Source organism: Megalops cyprinoides, chromosome 20 (genome assembly GCF_013368585.1).
Source record: "Megalops cyprinoides isolate fMegCyp1 chromosome 20, fMegCyp1.pri, whole genome shotgun sequence".
Lineage (NCBI taxonomy): Eukaryota > Metazoa > Chordata > Actinopteri > Elopiformes > Megalopidae > Megalops > Megalops cyprinoides.
Window position 1 is genome coordinate 3,843,154 of NC_050602.1, and position 23,291 is coordinate 3,866,444.

Here is a 23,291-nt window from a genome sequence, read left to right on the forward strand (position 1 = left end):
AGCAATTGTGAGAAAATTGCTTGAAGACAGGAATCTATCTCCGCTTTTTTTAAAGTTTGTTGAAGGCAACTGTTTAAGAAGACACGTTCTGACTCATACAAGCTTTTTCCTGAATTTCTTTAACTGTAGATCATTTCTTAATCCTGACCACGCTTCCCAGTTTGCTTTATATTTGGAGTATTAAGACTTTGTTTAAAGTTAGAATGTAATATAATGTAAACTTAGCTGGATGTGCTAAGTCTGTATTTGTTTCCTTCACACATTAGCTTCTGCTTGTTGCACCGTCATACTGTGCTTGAGGTGTGTGTGTTTTGGCTTTAAGTGCAGTGAAGTGTGTTGAGGTCTTAGTGTGTTGACATTGTCTCGTATCCAAATAGAAAAACTGTGACGGGCATGTTGGTTCCATCTGGTGTCTTCATGCCTCCTAAGTGCTAACACTGAGAGCAGAGGCAAGAGAGGCTTTGATGCTTGATTCACAGGTCCAGAAATCCCAGTTTCCTACCAGAAAGATAGGCTGTGGAAGAGAGGAGGGGGTCAGATTTGGATGAGGACCTCGTTGCCCTGGCCCAAATGACCCTTGCAAAGGGTTTCAGTTTCTAGGGGTGGGTTGCCATCCCGGCCCCCATGCCCAACCCTGTGCCTTTCACCCTCACTTTCGCTCTCTCTGCACTTGTCCTTAACTGTCTTTGGGGGAGGGGGCAGTCATGTTGGGAAGTGACTGGGTCAAACCAGTTGTGTACAGGAAGGCAAGGGGGGGCTTTAGTGGCATCAAAGCTGCGGCGGTCATCCGCCTGCTAAAGGAGCTTGCTAAAGGATCTACAGGCTCTCCCCCATGGGCAGTGCAGCCTCTGGGAGGCCACCCACGACAACAAGTCTCCACCATCCTGCAGTTCATGGGTGAGTCTGAACACAGAGGAGGGTACACAGGATCTCCAAATCAATTCCTCTCAGCCTCCTGCAGCAGCAGTCAGATGGACTGAGACAGCTGTGTGTGTATCTGTGTGTGTGTGTGTGTGTTCTTAACACAGAACACAGAAAAGTCATTCAAAGACATTGCGTGCAGTCATACTGACAACGTGTTCATCTAGGACAGAACAGAAGAATACACTCAGGATGAGGGTGTCTGATGTCCCCAACTCTTTTCTGTCGGTAGTAGCAAGGCAGGGTATCTAAACTGACCTGGTCATGAAAAGGTCGCACTATTGTGTGAACTTACTGTCTTAAACTGGGGCCCTCTCATTCATGTCAGTTCAGCTGTAATCATCTACCTGACTGGTAACATACATACTGTAAGAAAAACCGTGAATGCTGTTCACAGAGCTGGCCTTTCTATTTAGAAAAAGACAGCTTCTTTGGGCTTTGGATTCTAGGTGCCAGCATGCCAATGGCACAAGTGCATTTTGGCTTTCAAAAGTATATTGGTTCCCTTCTGTATTTTTCTTGACTTCACATTCTTGACAAGTCCCATCACCACAGCACGTTTGCCCAAATTTCTCTCTCTTTCTGACTGATGAGGTGATGCTCAATGCAACTAGTCACATGGATCAGCTACACTCCATCATGAATGATCAATTCACCATGCTTAAAAACATGAAATCAATGTCCAAAATCTCGACACGTCTTTCAACATATCTCTTTAAACCTGTTCATTTAAAGAGTGATGGCTCTTCTGATGATGTTGCTATGTGTAAATGATCTGTTTATTTGATTGTCTGGTGTTCTGTCAATCTGAAATAAGGAAGCATATTTTTGGTTTTTGTACACAAACAAAGGGTTCGGTCATGATACCATATCATAGACCTCATGCACACTCACAAACATCTCTGTATTGCATATTATTAAGGTTTCCTAAGGTGTGCATATCCAGTAGAGCTTTTGATAAAGAGCGAACACAGGATGATGGTTTAGAGAGGTCTGGGTATTTGTAAAGTAAATTCACATTCCTGATTTTATATACAGTACCAGCTGGAATCGCAGTTTGTTAGAGCTACAAGGGCCTGATGGGAAATATTATATTGCAGCTCAGTGTATTAAGCCAGAATCTGTTTATAATTATATGCATATGTTATAGCTTACTGTATAATCATATTGAGGGACCAGGAGAAATAAACAAAGTATGAAAGAAAAACAAAACGTAACTTAGATGTAGCTGTGGGCACATTATGCATCTGGCAGCTTTGGGGTTAGTTTCCACAGGCCCGTCTGAAGTCCTTACTGTATAACACTTTACATACTACACTATGAGAGTGTAAGTTAAAGAACACCAATAGGACATAAAAAACAGTGGTTTAAGGAGAGGAAACATGAAGCAAAACTGTCACCTGATCAGCAAAACAGGAAATACTAGCAGCAGAGTAAAATGGTGCAGGTAGATGGTGTCTAGCTTTTGGAACCTTTTCGGATAGTTTATTTGTTCGAGGTTGCTGTTGTTTTACTGTTTGCTGCAAAGTAATATTTTATGCAGTGCTATAAATATTCGATTAAATAGGAATACAAACAGAAATGTAGACATTGGATATCTCTGCTTGAAAAAAAAAACTTAAATGCTATTATTTAATCTTAATAGCATCTCACAGAGCAAATTATTAAAATATTGTTAACAAATTAATCCAGAAGGGTCATAATTAATCCATAGGATCATATTTATTCACATGTTTAAGCAATCTATTAAAAATAAAATCCAACAAAAACTAATTTAAACCAATGTTGTGGATTTTGGAAATTCAATGGAAACTTCTGGAACCATATAGAGGTGTATGAAGGGTTGTGTTCCCTAGGCTATAACAAGAGGTAACACACAGACAAGATTCATCAGCAACACACATCATAATAGTTAAGGTTAGAGAGCTCTTTAAAGACAGTAGACAAATGGTCATTAACCTCCATAAATTGGGCAATAACTATGGAAGAATTTACAAAAACCTGACTCTACCTATTTTCCATTGTTAAGACATTGAAGGCAACTGGTACAATGGTAACCCTGCCAGTAGGAGGATGCATGTCCATCTTGTTACATTACATTACTGGCATTTAGCTGTACATCACTTACAGTTTTTTTTTTTTTTTTTTTTTTACAATGTTAGCCATTTATACAGCTGGATATTTACTGAGGCAATTGTGGATTAAGTACCTTGCCCAAGGGTACAACAGCAGTGCCCCAGCAGGGAACTGAACCGGCAACCTTACAGTTACAAGTCCTGCTCCTTTACCAGTATGCTACACTATGGTGGCTAAGGAGGCAAACAATAAATTCCAAGTTGGATCAGTTGGCAATCTCCAAAAACAACTGGGTATTTTCAGGATGTAAAGTGTCAAAAACCGCCATTTGCCTGTGTGACTGTGGCGTTCAGATTGTGGCATGACTAGATTGTGAGGTTTGTGTGTCTCTTCTGAAGGCAAACAACAAAAGAGGCACAATGAATTTCACCACCTTATGGTCAGGTTAAAAAAATGTACCTTTCTGTACATGCCCTTGAGCCTTACGTCAAGAAAAAGTATGAAATATCTATTATGGTCTACTGTGCTGGTATGTTATGTTTTGGGTTTGGCACCTTAGGCATAAATGGACAGTCGATCATGGCAATGATCCAAAGCATCCACCAAAATCTGCAAAGAAGTGGTTAACTGAGCAGAGTTCAAATGTTCTCAACTACAACTCAAGACCTCAGTCTGATCAAACGTCTATTGTTCAAACTTAAGAAAGCAGCTCACAGATGAAAACCAAAGGACCTGAAGGGCCTAGAGCAATTCTGACCATAGAAATGTTCGAGAATCACCGCTTAGGAGTTCCAGAACCTCATAAAACACTACAGAAAGGAATCTTGCCAGTATAATCCATGCCAGGGGTGGATTTACAAAATTAACTACAGGGGTGTGAATAAATGTGTTTTCTGGACAAAAATGTAGTAAACAATATGATGCTTATATTATGACATTTTTGTTTTTATGCAGAAGACATGTCTAGTGCACACATTCTTCATAGATATTGAGGGCATTGTATGTATGTGAGGATGTATGTATGTGTGTATATGCTTATACACTGTACTGTAAATACTGTATATACTTTTACTGAATAAAAATACCTATTTATTTACCCTTAATAAGTTTATTCCAGAAGCGGACTCTCAAAGAAGAAGACCTGAAACCGTGCGGCTGTAAAATGTGCTCAGTTCTATAATATTTTTAGATTATTTCTTATAAGAAGTTGACATAGACACTACAACTGTCAAGATGATTTTTTACATTCAGCTCAGTGTGTACATCAGGTGGTCAAAGGACAAGAGAGGGTCCCCGATAAGCTTCCCAGACACTTAACCACATCCACAACATTACAGGTAACTTGCGCAGACACGAGACAAATGCTTCGAAAGAAGCGCTCGCACGTAAATAGCAGAACTGATGGCAACGTGCTAAGTTCCGCAAGTCTACAACGTCAATCAAAGTCGGCGTGACCAGCCCCCTTTTCCTTCAGGCCAGCAGGTTGTAAAGTCATTAATGCATCAAGGTTTCTTCTCATTAGACCTCTAAAACGCGAGTCTCTTTTTAAGCTGTGGCTGAGGTTGGGGGTGAGGCGTCCGTGTTCTTAAATGAACCATGTACTGTCTTTGGAGCACGAGATTTGGTGCTGTTCTTATCCACGGCACAGTCTTGCTTCTCGGGGTTTTCGTGAAAGCATCCAGCGCCAGCCTTAAGGTAAATCGCACACTTTTTCTTTTAAATGTGGATTAGCTTTTTTTCCAAGTTGGGTGTCCATTATTCTGCACTGTGTCGCCGATTTGAATTGCCGAGTACATGCCTTGCAGCCAGAGTAATTGCTTGTGTTCGCTACAGGACAGGAATTTGCCGGTTGTACTCGGAAAGCGTACTGTAACCTTGCACAGGAAAGCTCTTCCCCCCGACTTAAAAAAGACAAACAATGTGTTTGCGTTACAAGCCAAGTTAGACAGCTCTTAAAAGTGTGAAACTGTTCTTAGCACTCGTAGTTTTTTACTTCACGTTTTTAGACTTTTCTTTTTTAAATTGCTTTTTGTGGTCTTTAGGCTTTAAGATCAAAGCCCAGCCGGGGTCTTAATGTCTCCCAGGAATTTCCAGGGTTGTTGAAGTGGCTGCACATTATTAGAGAGAGAGCCTTCGTGGTCCACTGGGTTTAAACTAATGAGGCCGGAGCGACAGGCAAGGTATTGCACAAACTGAACGGGGTTTCCGCCGCTTGCAGTCAACCTAAACACCGGCGCACGGAACCTCGGTTCATAGATTCAAAGACTGGTATGTTCAGATTTAATATCCATCAGAATGCGCAGATATGTGGGGAAAATAGCTTCTGCTCCATTGTTTAAAATGAGGTGTACACTTTGTGAAATCGTATTTACAAACTGCAGTCAAATGTTAATTCTTAGATTTTAATTAAAACACATTCCGATTGTGGAACTGAACTAATATGCAACATGCAAAACACACATTATTACATTATGTATAATAATATGTGCTTTCATTCAAATGAACATAATATAGCCTAATGTATTTGCATCTGCAGTAAATTCGTGTTGGCTTGGGCGGATTTTTAGAGTTGTGTTGGATCCTCGTGGCCTCCACCTGATAGCCGCTCTGTCGCTTGAGAATACTCAAGTGACGTTATTGAAGCGTCCCAGCATTTGCCTCCCCGTCGCCAAGTGTAATTTGTTCTCTCTGGGGGGTCTGCAGTTTGAAAGCCTGGTGCGTTATAAAGTAAAAAAGGCTATTGTCTGTTTAGATTCCTAAACATCCAGAGGGTATCCAGACAGAAAACATATGGGCTGGCAGATTCATGTTTGGACAGGCTTCAGGTCCCTAGCTAAATGCAAGGAGAATAGCAGTAGGATGGCTTTCAGGTGTGTTTGGGTTTTCGTGTAAATGCTGATTGCAAGACCTTCCCGTGCATTCTGTTCTGCCTATACAAGGCTAGGTTCTAACACATGTGTCGATGTAAACACTTAAATAAGTTATTTGTGGTAAATAGGTATATTACTCCAAAGTCGAGTGTAGCTCCTTAAGTACGACATACGTCGAGCAGGTCAGAAAAGTGTCCGCAACACGCAAAGTTGCTTTGTTTTTAGGTGAGTACACTTCACCCTAAGAATTACGTTATTATGAAAAATAACTGAAATTACTTTAAACAGCACCGACGTTTATTTCTTTTCCTCTTAGATGTATGGCTACTTGGGATCTGAATTGCGAGTGGGTCTAGAAAATAGACGAAACTAGTGGTCATGGCCTGGATTCCGATACAACGGTTGAGGGGAGCGATTAACTTGACGTCTAGACAAGAAGAGTGAGCTTAATTCGCCCACCTTTGTTAGCTCTTTCATCTGGCTCTCATTTAAGGGGCCGTGCTCCAGTACTGCTTCTATCTTGCCCTCCCTGCCTCCCTCCTCACCGCTCGCGAACTCGGCCGAAGCCCTGCGAAGCTTTTTATCTTGGCCTGTCTTTGTACTTCTCAGAAAAAGACAAGAGATTCATAGCCAGTCTCAAGCTCTGTTTCGAATTTAAGCCGTAGCGTCTGTGCTTCCCTACACCAGTTTTTTTTTTATACTCAGCACTCTGGTTGGGCTATGTCTACGCTATCCCAGGGGGTCTTAAGAAAATAGATTAACCCGAAGCCTCTTTTACCCGTGTCACACGGATTAAACTATAAAAGAATAAACGCTCCCCTGGGATGAAACCGTTAGAGCGCGCTCCGTGAGAATATTCCTGCCAGATGTATCTAAAGGCGTGCTTATTGGACTTTCCGTGGAAAGCGTAGAACAAGCAATGACATTAATAAATGGAGTTTAGGATCAATGGCTGTGAAACGTGCTCACGTTCGACGTTCTAGACACTGTCAGACGACTACTTGGGAATACGTGAATTGCGGCGAATAAATAATAGTCGTGTGTTGCGGAGTGACTTTTTCCTATTGGAACCGCGCAGAAATACCATTGGGCGTGATCTCAAGACGTTTTTGCTTCTGAAATTACTCCCGTGAAAGGAGCGCATTTGAGCCAGCGGCTGTTGCCAATTTGCAGTCCGTCCTGAATGGCTTTACAGCAGCTCCTCTGTTAGTCGCGGCCCTTTTTTTGCGCAGCTGTGGTGGAACGACACGCAGAGAGAAGGAGGCCGACGTCACAGCTGGAACTCCGGTGGGCATGAAAGTGGATCCCCCCCCCCCTACACGCACACACACACACACCCATCCGGAGTGGGGGCAGTGGTGAAGAACAGTGTGTCTGTCTTTGCCAGGACAGTAGTGAGGGGAGGGCGGAGCCCCAGAACCAGTCCGAGGAGGTGGCCCAATGGTGGGGAGAGTGGAGCAGCTGGTCAACCTGCTCTCGAACCTGCGGAGGCGGGGTGAGGTCACAGGAACGCCACTGTTTGCAACAGAGGTACCCCGACTCTTCCCAAAATACACAACACAATAACAGTACTGTACAGTGCAATATTTATTTGCCTAACGGACTCCCCTTTTCCGGGGTGGCTTGCTGCGTTAATTTGTTCAGCTGGATCTTCACTTCAGCAATACGCTACCATCATGCAAGGCCCTGTGTTAAAACAATTCTGAAACCAGTCCAGTACCTTTATGAAACAAACTGTACCTGCTAGCTTGAAATGCCACACCTATTACCTCCGACGGCTTTTTATGGGTCTGAACGCAGTTGGGTCGACCTCACACTGAACCCTCTGTTTGTACTGGGTGTGTCATTCTTCATCAGCGGACTGTTCACAATTTCAGCTGAATCTGGACCTCTAACTTTTCTGCTGCGCTTCTGTCTTGCTTACAGTTAGAAAGCAATGCTGTATATAGCTAAGTAAAAACAGTTGGCCGCAGATAAGTTATCCTTACTTAATCTGACACACTAGTTAATTACACAAAATAATGGAATACAGGTTCAGGAAAATTAGCCGCTAACTTTGCTGCGTCCAACATTGCAAGCTCACGAGCCTCTTTTGATAACCTCTGTATTCTCGTCTCTCGGTTTTCCGGTCGCTGAAGGGAGATCCTATTTATTTTGTAAATTAGATTTGTTTCAATAAAAAAAACGCTTTAAATGATTAAAATAAGCAACGACCCGACAATAAAAAGAAAATACATGGCTGGGTAAAGCTATTTCAAAAAGTGTTTAAACAAAGCAGCTTTTCTCGTTAGTTAACTAAGATGGGGGTGCAAACCACATCATCCTCCCGCGTTCTAAGGAGGACATTCTCCTTTTACAAATAACTCCCCCAAGCTCTAAGCAACCGAGGAATGTCTAGCGGAAGGAGCGGCAATCCGCTAGTAACCAGTTTACCCGACAGCCATAACTCCCGCCGAAATGACAATGTATTTATAAAATTGCTTTTAAAGCAAATAGCCCGCTGTTTCTGGAGATTACTCTCCTGATAAGTGCTGGACTTGAGTCGCTCCAGCTGGCTCTCATTTGCGCTCCCCTGTGCCGAGAAAAAAAGAGAAAGAGAGGGAAAAGAAAAAAAAAGAAGAGTCGCACATCTGGCTGCCCAGGAGTGTAGCGAGAGAACTGTGAAAAAAAACCCTGGGAAAGTCCGACATCTGCAGTTGAGGTGGGAGCTCCAAACGTGAAACCGTTAATACTTTTTTTCGCGGTGGTCCCTAGCGCTGGGGGTGCCCGACTCAGATATGATACTGCAGACAGTACATGGTTGGTGATGAGGAAGCGCTTAAAGCCCTCCCCTTTATATTTGGAGATCTCACTAGATCACGCTGGAGGACAGAGGTTTAACTTCTCTGGGATTTTTGGCTACTTAAATTCAAACCAGCTACTTTTCTACAATGTGTTTTTGTTTGTTGTTTGTTCATTTTTCTCCAGGCTCATTGCCACGCAAAACGTGAACACCTCCATCTGTGTTGGATCCTCCAAGCAGTACCAGCTGTGTCCAAATCAGGTATTAGTGGTTTAACCCATAGACTGTAAGTGTGATAAAAGATGGTGCTCCACTGATGACCATGTGAAACTAGTATCTGACAAGGAGCCTTACTACATTAACTGTTTGTTTGCTTGTTTTTTTGTATGGGTGATGGGCTTTATGAGAAGTGCCTTGGGATGATCTGCTGTGACTGAAAATGTTACCTCTTTACACCTAAAACAGAACAGTGTGGTTAAAAAACGTCCATAATCACACCCAATTAAAGAATTCTAATGATGTTGGTTAAGATAGTGGGCTCCAGTCTTGGTACTGAAGATTATCAGTGGGTTTAAGAAATGCCTATCCACTGGCATCTAGTTGGAACCTGGAGCAACAGGTGGTACAAGTTGATGTCCAATCAGTGGCTAGAATTAAGTAATCAAGCTTTGATTAGGAAATGGGACCACAGGGTGGTGGAACTGTGGTGGGTGCAGGGCTCAAGTGAGATTCCTTGAAACATTTGGCTTCAACTGGTGAACACTGTATCACGATTCTGAACTGTTGTGAACTGAGCTTCCTTATAAGATTTTTATATGTTGACCAGATAGTAAGCGCTTCTGTCCCTGCCATTGTTGAAGCTACGAGCATTCTGAATTGCTGGTTTGTTATGAACATTCTTGAAGGGCTGTGGTCTTGATAGAACATGCATAGTCACCACCGACAGCACCACGGGCATTACCTATTACCGATTTGAACCTGTCACTCTCGTGTCATGCATTGCGGCACATGTGGTTTGCAGCCATTGGGCTGCATTTGTTGTGCTTCCGTGCTCCTCTGCAAGTGTAGAGGTCTTTGTGGCAAGACAAGTGCAATAGGTGATTCCAAAGTCAGGGTGAAAACAGGTAAAAAATAAAAATAATAAAAACAGTACCTGTTTTATGCAAGGCAGACACACAACATCCATTATCAGATTCTGGTCAGTCCAGGACTCTGTTCAGTCTGAATTTTACATTTCTTTTTTCCCATTATATTACTGGCATTTAGCAGGTGCTCTTTTCCAGAGTGACTTACATCAGTTACAGTTTTTTTTTTTTTACAATGTTATCCATTTCTCCAGCTGGATATTTACCGAGGCAACTGTGGGTTAAGTACCTTGCCTAAGGGTACAGCAGCAGTGTCCCAGTGGGGAATTGAACTGGCAACCTTTCGGTTTCAAGTCCTGCTCCTTAACCACTATGCTACATTGCTTTGTCCTTAAATTTAAATCCATCTTAAATTTGGCACTCAAAGTCAACAACAAAGCTGGTTATGGTTCTGTGGAATCAAGGGTCTGTGGAATCAAAGACACACTCACACCTCCAACAGCAAGTTTCTTTCAGACAATTAAATGTAAATTAAATATAGAGATGTCAAATAAAATCTTCAATTAACAGCTCAGTCCAACTCAGTCCTGCTCAGTCCAATTTAATTAAAAGCACAGCTGGGACAGAAACCAGCTTACACTGTGTGTTCTCAGGACCAGGATTGGGAATGGCTGTCCTAGAGCATTTGTTGTAGTAAATGTAACTTGTATGATATCTCTCCCCTCTGTGTCCATTGTTGTGACGACAGCCATGCCCCAGTAACAGGATCAGCTTTAAGCAGCAGCAGTGTTCCTCCTTCAATGCCAAAGCCTTTGGCCGCAAGCACTATGTGTGGGTCCCACTTTATCCAGGTGAGAATGAGAGCTTCTGTTACAGACCGACTGTTATGCCTGCCTGCATCTGTTCATTTATTGGAGTGAGTTTGTTTTAATGAGGTGGCTTCTAGCAGTCATGTCTCTCAACTGCAACTGCAAAAACTGCAAAAGCCACTGCCCAGCGTCCTGTGATAGTCCTGAATCCCTGATGTCACTTCATGTTCAGATGACTACACCAGCATCTCCAACAAGCCATGTGACCTCCAGTGCACCACCACCACCGGAGAAAGGCAGCTCCTGGTGCCAGCCCAAGATGGCACCTACTGTCGGGATGGGATCTACCAGGGTGTCTGCATTGAGGGCCAGTGTCAGGTGTGCTGAAGGCTCCAGGCTTTCTTTAACTTTTGGTCATCAAGTCAGAACAAACTGTTACATTAGTTGTTTGCTTGGCTGTTGCCCTCATTCAAAGTTATTTGCATCGATTCATTATTAGACCTAGTTACTAATGGGAAGTGGTGGATATTTACGGAGATTGAACATAAGTGCATTTTGTAATGGTCCTCATCCCCTCAAATTCAACTCTGTCAAAATATCTAGTGTTTGTCACACTACTCAACATAGTTATCCAACCAAGCACTTTAACACATATTCAGTATACAAGTACAAAACTTCTCCCTTGGCCTTTTCTCAAATAATTATTTATATATTAGTATATCATTTATATGTTATGATATTTTTTAATAAGAGCATATCTAAGCTTTGACTAAAACTGTTAGACTGACCCTCCACACATTTTCACTGGTCCACATTTTCAGTGTGTGCTTTGACCCAAAAGCGACGGGCTGCTCCTTCAGGCGATAACTCTTGCTCCGGTATGATGTCAGCTCCCATGTGTTAAAGTGGCTCTCCTTTCTCCCCTCCCTCTGTGGGCGGGGCTGCAGATGGTAGGCTGTGACGGGAAGCTGTACTCCAGTAAAACGGTAGATAAGTGCGGGGTGTGCGGCGGAAATGGCGGATCCTGTTACCGCGTCTCCGGAACTTACCGGAAAGGAATCACACAGTTAGGTATACCTTACGCTGGCACTAAGAGGTTGTAAACCCTCCGCTTGTCACTCAAACACTGTCAAACAGACAGGGCTCCTTGCCTTTTTAACTTTAACACTGAAATTCAATACATTCAATGCATACATTTCAGTTTTTAGTAATTGATTTTGTTATTTCACTCCAAACATAATATAGGAATTAGTGTAGTGATGTGTACTTTAGTTTAGTAATGTACTTGGTCCATGAATGGAACCTGTGGCTATTCTTTGAAGAGGTATTGACCTCATAATTGTCATTAAAGGTTTATAGTCTTACTAATTGTTAGAGTTAGACATGAGTTTTGTTGACTGGGGGATTGTTTGTACAGCGAAACTCTGGGAAGGTGTTAAGATGCAGGGAACATGCACCAAGTCAAACAGTTGATTTTCAGGGGTGGCTTTTGGCTACTACAGTCATGGAGTGCATTTGCTACTATTGGTGTTGCTTTTTGGCATTAAATGATTGTATGTAGAAGCATTGTCCTGTGTCTTGTTTTAAAGGGTTACCCTTATCTTATCCTCCTTTATTAGGTTACGTGTTGATAACCAACATTCCTGTTGGGGCCACTGACATCCAGATTATTGAGCGTCGGAAGACTGAAAATATTCTGGGTACGTGACTATGTTATTGTGGAGCAGTTAGTGCAAGCCAACCCTGCAGACAGTACTGTGCAACAAGAAGGCCTGTATTCAATCCAGCTACATTTTCTATTTTTTTTTTATCCTTGACCAAATTACGAACTGCAGTAAGGGTTACTTTTTGCAACATTTTCCGCCAAGTCTGGGTGATCTATATCAATATACACAATATGGACAAAAGTATTTGGCCACCCCTGTTTTTCAGGGTTTTTGGTTAGGCCCCTTATCTTCAGTGAAGGGCAATCTTAATGCTTCAGCATACCAAGACATTTTGGACAATGCTGTGCTTCCAACTTTGTGGCAACAGTTTGGGGAAGGCCCTTTTCTGTTCCAACATGACTGTGCCCCAGTGCACAAAGCAAGGACTATAATGACATGGTTTGATGAGCTTGGTGTGGAAAAACTTGACTGGCCTTCACAGAGCCCTGACCACAACCCCATCATGCACCTTTGGGATGAACTGGAACAGAGATTGCGAGCCAGGCCTTCTCGTCCAACATCAGTGCCTGACCTCATAAATGCTCTACAGCAGCGTTTCTCAAACCTCTCCTGGAGTACCACTTGTCCTGCATGTTTTAGATCTCTCCCTGCTCCAACACAGCTGATTCAAATGATCAGTTTGTTATTAGGCAGCTTCAGGAGTTCATAACGAGTTGATCAAAATATTGTGGAAAGCCTTCCAAGAAGAGTGGAAGCTGTTATAGCTGCAAAAGGGGGACCAATTCCATATTAAAGTACATTTATTTGAATACAATGTCATTACAATGTAATGGTCAGGCGTCCAAATACTTTTGTCCATATAGTGTAATTCTCGATCAAGTGTAATGCTGTGTACGCATTGGACACTACTTTGTACTTACTCTGATTGGTTACTTCATCTGTAGTGATACAGGAGTGCTAAAACAGAAGTGTGCACTTTTATGTTTGCTCTTTTAAAAATATAGCAAAACACATTTTGTCCATTATTAGTGGTTCTTTATGGTAAATTAGGTCATAGACCACAAAGAGTTAAGGAAACACCACAGCGTGAGTGATTGGATTGAATTCAAGGCCAGGTCTGGTGGTTTCCACCATTCACTTGGTGTTCAAAGCAGTTTTATGGTATGAAGGACATGAGCGAGGAGCCATGTAGTAAATGTATCTGGTGAGCAAAACCCAAATATGGACCATGACCATTCACCTTACTAGTAATCAAGAAAGCTATTGAATAAAACCATGCTTTCATCTTCAGTGGCTTATACATCTTACAGTTTTACATGTTGTACCTTCTGCAATCTATTTGTACTGCTGGGTGTTTACTAAGCCAGTTGAGGTAAAGTACATACCTCAAGGATATAACTGTAGTGTCACAACCACTGAGTAGAACCCATGATGATCACAAGCTGCCACCTAGACGTAATCTTCTGTTTAGAGAAAGGCTTAATCTCTGCTTCTTCCTCCTACAGTCATTTCCTATTGCAGAACATTCAGAGTGGCTCAGACACAGTCGCTTGTTTCAAACACAGGTGGAGCCCTTCAGCCCGGGTTCATAACCGGCCATTTTCATTTGTTGACAGTGACATGGACTCCACATCGGCGGAACAAATTGGCTTTGTTATGCTGTTGAAAGGGGTGGGCAGGTTGGTTGGCCAGGGTCCCCTTGTTGTGGGCGGATGGTCAGATGGAATCAGGAGGTGTCTGTCCTCCAATGGTGTTTATCCTCTTGTTGCACTGTGGGACTTGTAGTTTGAAAAATAGTCACAGTAGTTCAGTGTGTATGAGGGGATTGCTTGCACCTCACCCATGTGTTCAGCGCTTGTCAAATCAGTCATCATTAGGGGGCTTAAATGTGCAATTCATTGCTCTTAATGTTGGGTGAAAAGGGGGCAAAATTCAAAAGAATGAACCCGAATTCTTGACACCCTCCCTCCCTAGCTCTGTCGGATGAAGCTGGGCACTTCTTTTTCAATGGCAACACTGTCATCGACAACCCCAGGAACTTCCGTGTGGCAGGCACCGTGTTCAAGTACAGGAGACCCGCCAACCTTGTGTCTGATGGGTTCGAGTACATCATCGCACAGGGACCCACCAACCAAGGCCTGAACGTCATGGTAGGTATCTAGGTATGTAAACACAGGAGCTGTTTTGAAAGTTTAAAAATGTACCCTAAACATGCATAGTTTTGACATCTACAGAAGCTAACTTTTATTTCAGATGGCTTAGGCCAAGTCCTCTGCTATATTTTTGAGGTTTTTACATTTTCAAATGGGATTAAAAAGGGATTCATAGACTACAGTAGACCACAGAGACTATTTCAATATAAGTTCTGTCAGTAAAACAAGCGACACACAGGTGGAAGTAACTAACATGAAATTTCACATGACGTTGCAGTATTTCTTACTTAGGATTGTATGGAATAGCTAACTATGATTCATTATGGAAACAGAGGCCCTGTGCTCAAGATCAGTCAATAGGACTGTCCATTTCACTACAGGATTTGGACAATTTTGTTGTGTCCTTACACAGAAATGGCCAGTGGTCTGGTAACCACATTTTGTAAGTGTACATTCTTCTGTTCCTTAAGTACTACAACTTGAACGGGAAAATGCCACACATCACATACGAGTACACGGTGCCCCGTTTCCCGGAGCCCAGAACAGTGCCCCCTCTCGTGACAGCCCCCGAGGCGGCCCATAAGAGTGGTGTGGTCGCACTGCTGCCACACGAGCCCTCAGGCATAGACAGGGACTTGAACGACACCTCAGTGGAGCTCTCCTACAAGGACAACGAGATTGAGGGTGGCGAGGAGTACAAGTTTGGCAACCGCACAACCCCCCTGGCCACAGATGAGGGCCCGGGTGCACCACTGGACTCCGTCGAGCACTTGGTGTGGGAACTGCAGGCCCCGCTCAACCTCACCGACCTGCCGGGCGTCCTGGTCTTCAGGCCCCTCAATGAGGTCTTCCAGAACAGTGTGCGAAACAAGCTGGAGGACCACGAAGGCCCAGGCGATTATGGTGAGTTCTCGATTCCAGAACCAGCCACATGCTGATGCCCTGGATTTTGGCCTGAAGCTCCGATATCTCCTGTGGATCATATTAGTCCAGTGTTCCCTCCCTCCCTCCCTGACAGCTTGCTCCTGTTATTAACAGGTGCCTAACAGAGGTATTAACAGGTACCTCTCAGTTTTGGCTGAAAAGGGTCTGAAAGGTCTGCCTCTTGTTTTACCAGGTGCAGAAGATTCTAACTTGATTGATGGGACCTTGACCAACCAGAATGCCACCCACCGCTCCAGGCCTCTGAACAGGGGTGCATTTATGGGCCTCCTGTCCAAGCATGCGGGCCTGAGGCGGCCCTGCAAGAACAGCTCTGCGCTCGATGGCCCCTGCCCCAACCCGGGTGGCCCCGAGGCCCAGCGGAACTCCAGCACCTCCCTCGACAACAGCCTGTCTGTGGAGCTCCTTCCCGGTGGCCTGACTTCTGACCTCCGCGCTGCCCCACAGGACAGCGCCCCCCATGGGCTCCTGGTGGAGCCAGAGCACCAGCCTAATGGCTCGTCCCCACAGCAGGCAAACTTACTCCGCCTGCATCAGGTGGAGCCCGCACAGACCCCCAACACAGAGAGGTGAGCCGCTGGGAGAGCCAGGTTCCTCGGTGAAATATACACTTATGCCAATATGGTGTCGCCGTGCAGTCCAAAACTAAAGGAGTGTTTATTTCAACTTCATTGATATTTCGTGGGTGACATTTTACAGTTTATTAGTTTTACTATATATTATACATTTTTCAGTCCAGTGTTAGTACAGTAACAAATCAGTGAGTCATGTATGAACATACAGTGGTCTTCATAATGATGATCATTGTCATACATGACCATTTCATGCAGATTAACATGTAAATGACTGAATAGCGGGTATGGCTTTTTTCTCAGGTAGCTTCAAATCATCTAAGCGACATATTTAGAGGCTGATTTGTTTGCATGAACCCTGATAGTCTTAACAGCAAAGCTAGGTTTTATCTGTGCATGCAAACCTTCCCCGTCTCTCCTGTCTTGTTCCGGCAGCAACGAGTTTGAGGTGGGATCGCTCGATCACGACATCAGCCTGGCTGACATGTACAGATGGAAGGTATCTGCGTTTGCACCCTGCAGTTCAACATGTACCACAGGTGCAGCTACAAGCCACACCCCACGCCATGATGTCATAACAGCTACACCAATAACAGTTTAGAACATGATGCAGTTGTAAATGCCCAATAAAGCTGTAAGAAACACTTTGTTATTTAATTACACAAAACTGTTGATGTTTGGTCTAGCATTGAAAAATGTTTTACTGAGGAGCCTGCAGTTGCCAGAGAAAGTTCCCCAGAAGGAGATGGGAATAGATATAGTATATGAGCAGTGCACATTGCGAACACAGGTAAAAAATCCCACGTTTCGCAACCCTGACCTTTACATTTACGAACATTTAGTAATGTTGAACCAAATATCAACAGTGTACCTTTAAATTATGTATAATGTAGTTATTAATGATTTATTATGCTTTTATAACTGCGCTGTTTTCTAAAGTGTTACTGCTACATCTGTTCAAAGAGTTAAACAGTGCTACTGGTTTTCTACACTAACCCCCCGCTCAGTCTTTTTCCTCTTTGTCTGCTTTATGGGATAAAGGTCTGGGGTCTTGATGGTTTATGAGGTTTGGAGTTACAAGGAGGCACTGAGTTTGTTTCTGTTGTTTCATAAATGCTTTTCATATAACAATTGGTTATACTGCAAACTGAAAACAATTACTTTGTTTATAGAATGTTGTTTGATTAATTAGTAAAAGCGCTTGGGTAAAATACTGGTCCTACAGTTCAGTCCTGACTTTGAGATTGAGCTGTGTCATTTTCTGACAGTTACTGGGAGTTTTCAGCAGTAGGCTTCATACTGCCAGGGTAGGGTGAATCAGCCGTCAGCCAGGGTCACCTTTTCCCACGATTCTCAGCTCCCTGCAGCTCACCAGGCGCTTCCAAAGTTAGGGTGATAAAGGCTGGAAAAAACAAAATTGTTTGATCGTAAAACAGTGACAAAACAAAAGCTTGGCTCAACCTAAACAAAGGTGAATTTAAATAATGAAATTGATAATAATGAAATGAAGTTGATCTGATCACATTTAACTTTATCCTGAATTTCTGCCTTTTTAATGTCATAGTTTTTTCATTGTCATTGCTAAATTTCATTGTCATTGCTAAATTATCTATTACATGTTTATATAGCCAGAGGTGTTTGTATTTTAATAATGGAAATGACTGTTTGAGTCTGATTCAAGACTATATCTATCTGTCTAATAAGTGAATGTTATGGGGTATGGATGGATGAAAATAATTATGCATGCAAATGTGTTATATCTACAGAAGGCTGATTGATTGTTATTAGTGCTTATTCTGTGAAATGCATGTTATTTAAACGCATTAGTCGTCTGAATGGTGCTTGTTATTAAATGATAAAGAATGTGGTGTTATTCTGGCAGGTATCAGCACATCCTACGCCATGTGCGTCCGCTATGATGGCTCCGAAGTGGACGAGAGTTTCTGTGATGCCCTGACCCGACCAGAGCCCACCCACGAGTTCTGCACGGGGAAGGAGTGTCCCCCGAGGTGAGTGACAGGGTGCGACGGAACCCAAGGCCTGGGGTCCAACCTGGCTCACATTTTATCAAGCTGTATTACGCATGTGAATTTTAGTAACTACTGAAAAAAAATAGAAACAGTATACTTGCTAAGTTTGTCTTTCTAAGTTAAAGCCAAAGTGCAGTGTGGTTACATTGAATCTGGCCCAGCTTTGAATTCCTTTATTATTATTGTACATAAGCACAACGAAATTTTTGGTGTAAACGTGTTGGGTGTGTTCATATATTGTAATGTTTTAAAAGCACACTTGTTTATCCTGCACCTTTGTCTATCATCTTGCACCTACTATGGCGCTTGTAACATGGTAACATCACATGGAATATTATAGAATGACTCCTATTATTGGTTGAGGCATTAATGATTGGGCATTGACTCCGCTTTGAGCCTAACCCTTTCGTATGCATGTTTGTAAGTCACACTGTTCTGGATACGAATGTCTGCTAAATGACTAAATGTAAATGTAGGGGACGTTACTAGAGTGAGCAGAATGTTAAGCCCACAGCTCAGATCTGCGGTGCAGGTCTCTGTTAGCCTGGTTATGGCTGTGTCTCTGTGGTGCAGTTGTGAGGTCACTTTCACAAAACCTCTCCATATCCCCGAGTCTCTGTGATGCAGGTGTGAGGTCACTGTTGCTGAGCCTCTCTGTATCCCCAAGTCTCTATGATGAAGACATGATGTCAGAGTGACTTAGCCCCTTCCCGTGTCTGTGATGCAGATGGGAGACCAGCAGGTGGAGTGAGTGCTCCCGGACCTGTGGAGAGGGTTACCAGTTCCGCACGGTGCGCTGCTGGAAGATGATGGCCCCCGGTTTTGACAGCTCTGTGTACGATGAGCTGTGCCAGGCCGCTGATTTACAGCGGCCAATGGCACGCAAGGCCTGCAAGAACAAGGGCTGTGGGCCACAGTGGGAAATCTCTGATTGGTCAGAGGTACGAGCACAAAGGGCGATCCCCTCACAGATTGCCATCTTCTCCTCAGTACCGTCTCATGCACCCAACGTCCTCACGTAGCGTAGCATATGCGTTTCCCTCAGGAAAAAGAAATACATTTTGGAACATGAAATAATTACAAAGTAAACAAATTATAGAGTATAGATTAGAAAATAAATCTATTATTCCTTCTCTTATAAGTCATTTTATGAATATATTATACAATATAACCTGGTATACAAAATCTAGCATATAGGACAGTGGCAATTTCATGATATACACCATAATTTGACATATTTTTATTTTACTTATTAATTTGGTTGTCATATTTTACCATATATTAATATGGTAATGTCGCTTTTCATATGTTTAATGATGTGTGATTAATTATCTACCTGAGCTTCCCAAGACAGTAATGTGGTTCATCTCCACAGTATAATATGGGCATTCATTACAATTACATGGCAGTGAAACATAAGCATTTTTATGCGCAAAAGCACATCTCTAGTTTATTGGCTCTTGCAAGTAAGTAGAGCTGAGCAGAGTAGAGTTGACCAATAGCTGAAGACTGCAATGTTGTGCGGATATTGTCGCCGTGGTGACACGTTTGCGGTCTCATCCCCCTCAGTGTTCGGCCCGGTGCGGAGGCCGGGGCGTGCGGAGCAGGGAGGTGCGTTGCTCCATGGAGACGCGACTCTGCAATGAATCAACCCGCCCACTGAGTGAGAAGGAGTGCGAGGGGCCGCCGTGTGACCGCAGGTGGACTGTGTCCGACTGGGGACCTGTGAGTTTCGCCTCTGCCCCTTCAGCATTGAGGCAGGTTATGAGGGCAAGAGTATGGAATGCAGCAGATGTCCTAACCTTATTAGACAGAGACTTAAGAACATGTGGAAGTGTAGCCTAGTGGTAAGGAGCAGGGCTTATAATTGAAAGCTTGCTGGCTTCATTCCCCACAGGTGCGCTGCTGCTGTACCCTTGGACAAGGTACTTAAGCCAGAATTGTCTCAGTAAATATCCAGCTGTATAAATGGGTAACATGTAAAAATGATAACCTATGTAACTCGCTCTGGATAGGGATGCTAATTGACAATAATGTAGTGTAACATGCAGGACATCCTATGGAAAACAGAGCCCAACTTTGGGCCCAGCTGTGTCATCAGCTGATGCTGACAGAGAGCCCAGAGTGGTGGAACAAACTGGCTTCATTCCGCCGAGGTAGGGGTCAGCCAGGATTTTCCCCGTCTGACCTCTCTCAGACACCCTGTGATACGCCAGGCACCTGTGAGTTGCTCAGATGGCCTGTGGAGCAGCGGCTATCCTCCAATTGGCGCCCGCTGCACTGCGGTGCACTGTGCGACTTGCAGTGTGAAAAATAGCCGTTGGCTGAGTGAGAGTGTGTCAGAGAGCTGCATTCGTTTCGCCTCAGGGCTCCTACACGAGTGCAGAGGTTTTTGCAGTGAGACAAGTCTAATGTACAACTGGCGATTCCAAAAGGGGTTACTTGAAGGAGAAGAACCATTTTAAAAGAAAACTGAGCCCAAGGAAGGAATTCTTAGAAGTACCAGACAGATCAGCCTGGTAAGGGCTGTTTACTGTGTAAATGCTTGATGTAATCGCAGATATTAAATGAGGTGGGGCTCATTCTCAACTTACCTCTACTCTTCTTCTTAATGTTTGGACAATTTCCAACAAGTTACGCGACAACTGTGAGGTTAGCTGCTGGTCATTTTGCAGAGAGCAGTCCCTTGAGCACCTTAACGTTGAGTTTGGGGGGAGAACACGCCAAGATCAGTTGAATGCATGCATGGGTGTGCTTGTGCATTCCTGGAATGCCTCGTTGTGAAATATAGGCAGTGAACCCCCCCCCCCCCCCCAACCTCCTCTCCCCCCTACACCGAGTAAGGGGTCGGAGGGGCACAGCGGAGGGAGGTCCTGGATCAGTGAAGCAACCCTCTCTCTCTCCCCCAAGTGTTCAGGGCCTTGTGGTGAAGGGCGCATGACACGCTACGTGGTGTGTAAGAACAGTGACGGGAGCGTGATCTCGGACGGCCAGTGTGACCTGGACCTCAAGCCGCTGGCCGTGTACCCCTGTGGTGACAAGAACTGCCCTGCACACTGGGTGGAGCAAGAGTGGGAGCAGGTGAGCTGCGACCTTTGACCCCAGTGGTCAGGGGCAGGCCGACACACTGGAGGCTTTGCTCGTGTTATTAATCGTCCCCTTGTGTTTTTGTGTGCTTAGGCTTGCACTTTCAGATACGTTTTTTATCAAGGCTGTTGCATATCATGTCTGGGAAAAAAAAGCTTATAGCCCTGGCCAGAAATGAATTCCTGTGAAGTAATTTATCGATGGTTACATGAAGTTTATGATATACAAAGGGATTTGTGGTGCGGTTTTCCTCCAAGTGTCTCAGAGTGCTTTTACAGAGAGAGGGTGAGAGAACTCAGTTCACCTCTCTTTAAGGTGGAAAGGGAAAGCGTTGCATCACCCTCTAAAGTTTGTGGCCCAAGTAAGACCAGTGGACATGCTTATTTTGGGCCTAGTAACCATCCCTTCAATTTGTGAAGCATGTCACAGGAATTTTATTGACCCCAGGGAGTCCCTAGTCACATGTCTCACTTGAGGGATGGCTCCTCCCAGCTGAAGGACATCCTGCATGGCAGTGTCCCCATCACTCGTATTTGGTCTGTAGAAAGAGCTGAGCTGGGAGGTCTTTACCAGGGTACTGTACTGACTAGATCCAACCATGATTAACTGAAGCTACATGTTTCACTCCACAGTTGTGAGTCAGCATTAACTGTTTCAGGGGTATCCTGTGTCTGTTAAGGCCCAAACAGTAAGATTCCTGTGTTCCTACATTCACGTGTGTGTTTCAGTGCAACGCCACCTGTGGGCGGGGGGTGAAGACGCGTCAGGTGGTTTGTGCTGGTCTGGAGAATGGGGTGTTTAAGGAGTTCCCAGAGCAGGCGTGCGACCCTGCCCTCAGGCCAGAGGAGAGCGCAGCCTGCTTCGAGAGGCCCTGCTCCAAGTGGTTCACCACGTCGTGGTCCCAGGTAACCCCAAACCCCGGGAGTGGAGTCAGTGACCAATAAGCACATGCTCTCCTCGCTCTTCATGCTGGTCACGCTCATGAATTCATGCTGTAACGCGACAGGTCAACTCTCCTTTGCCTTTTGAGCAGATGTGTGCTATGGGTTGGACCTGTTGTATATTTGCTCTTTGTATTCTTCCTTTGTAGCTTTTGTTATTCTGTAAATCACCATGGATTATGGTGCCTGTGAACGCAATTAAATTATTTATAATTACAGTTAATATGAAAAATACTGTGTTAGTAAATTTGCAGTATTTACTAATACAGTATGTTAATTATTAAATCTGTGGTACGGCAGCTGCTGATATCTAATGAAGAAAAAGGATGAGCTGTGAGTTTTTGAACACCACATTTTCCTCAGAAACTGAAAAATCAGATTCTTTATTGTGCACGTTATTTTGACTATATTTGGATGTGTATTTGTGTGTGTGTGTGTGCGTGTGTGATGTGTGATGTGTATGCTGGCGCGCGTGTCATGTGTGTGTGTGCGTTTACCCTCCCTGCTGCAGTGCAGTAAAACGTGTGGCAGTGGGGTCAGAGTGCGGGAGGTGAAGTGCTACCAGGGGGAAGAGGTGGGACACAGCTGCGATTCTGCACTGAAACCTGAGGCCAGGCAGACGTGTGAAGTGCAGGCCTGCCCCACAGAGGCACCAGGTACACCCCCTGCTGGCTTGTGGCATCCAACCCAACAGTTTGAAAAAAATTCTCCTCCCATGTAATAGTCTGTCCTTAACCTTAAGGTCAAACCTCAACGAGGCTGTTAATTCGGTTTAACCTGATAATTAACAAGGTTTTAAATTTAATGGAGTCTGACTGGAACAAATTGACGGACGCACGTATATATTTCTGACATACTTGTAATTGAAAGGCAACCTGTCTCTTGGAACACAACACAAGCACGTTCATTGAATTATGAATAATGTAACACTTTGGCTCAGCAATAAGCATGTTCAACTAGGTTTGCATTTGCTGCGATGGTTCCAAAGTTTATGTAAGATTTACTTCACCTCAAAACATGCAGTGCAGTTATATCACAATTTGAAAACTGAAACGGAATCCCAGGGCAGTTAGTTACAGGGCTTGCCATGTGCGCAAGTGACGCCATTGTCTCCTCCCCCCACAGTGGACGACGTTTGCCAGGACAAAGCGACGGCGAACTGTGCCCTGGTTCTGAAGGTGAAGCTCTGCACCCACTGGTACTACAGGAAAGCCTGCTGTCTGTCGTGCAAGAACAAGGCCCAGTAGGGGGCACCACCGAAAGAGGATGCGCCATTACCAGAACTCATTTTTGTAGATTTTGTAGTTGTCCCCGGGAGGCAAACCTGGCCCCCCAGTGAAGGTGCTATACTGGGTA

At 44.1% G+C, this 23,291-nt stretch overlaps 1 protein-coding gene across 1 annotated transcript; it reads left to right on the top strand.

Moving 5' to 3' along the window:
• The first annotated feature begins 704 nt into the window (after positions 1 to 704).
• Positions 705 to 23,182, top strand: si:ch211-267e7.3 (ADAMTS-like protein 2). Its single transcript, XM_036554869.1, has 19 exons — positions 705 to 919; positions 7,100 to 7,154; positions 7,255 to 7,397; positions 8,835 to 8,910; positions 10,483 to 10,585; positions 10,776 to 10,921; positions 11,491 to 11,614; positions 12,163 to 12,243; positions 14,185 to 14,360; positions 14,834 to 15,266; positions 15,481 to 15,874; positions 16,313 to 16,416; positions 17,760 to 17,886; positions 18,635 to 18,848; positions 19,477 to 19,632; positions 20,818 to 20,988; positions 21,723 to 21,899; positions 22,447 to 22,591; positions 23,061 to 23,182. Exons 1-19 carry the CDS (start codon positions 705 to 707, stop codon positions 23,180 to 23,182), a joined length of 3,162 nt encoding a protein of 1,053 aa, XP_036410762.1.
• The last annotated feature ends 109 nt before the right edge of the window (positions 23,183 to 23,291 follow it).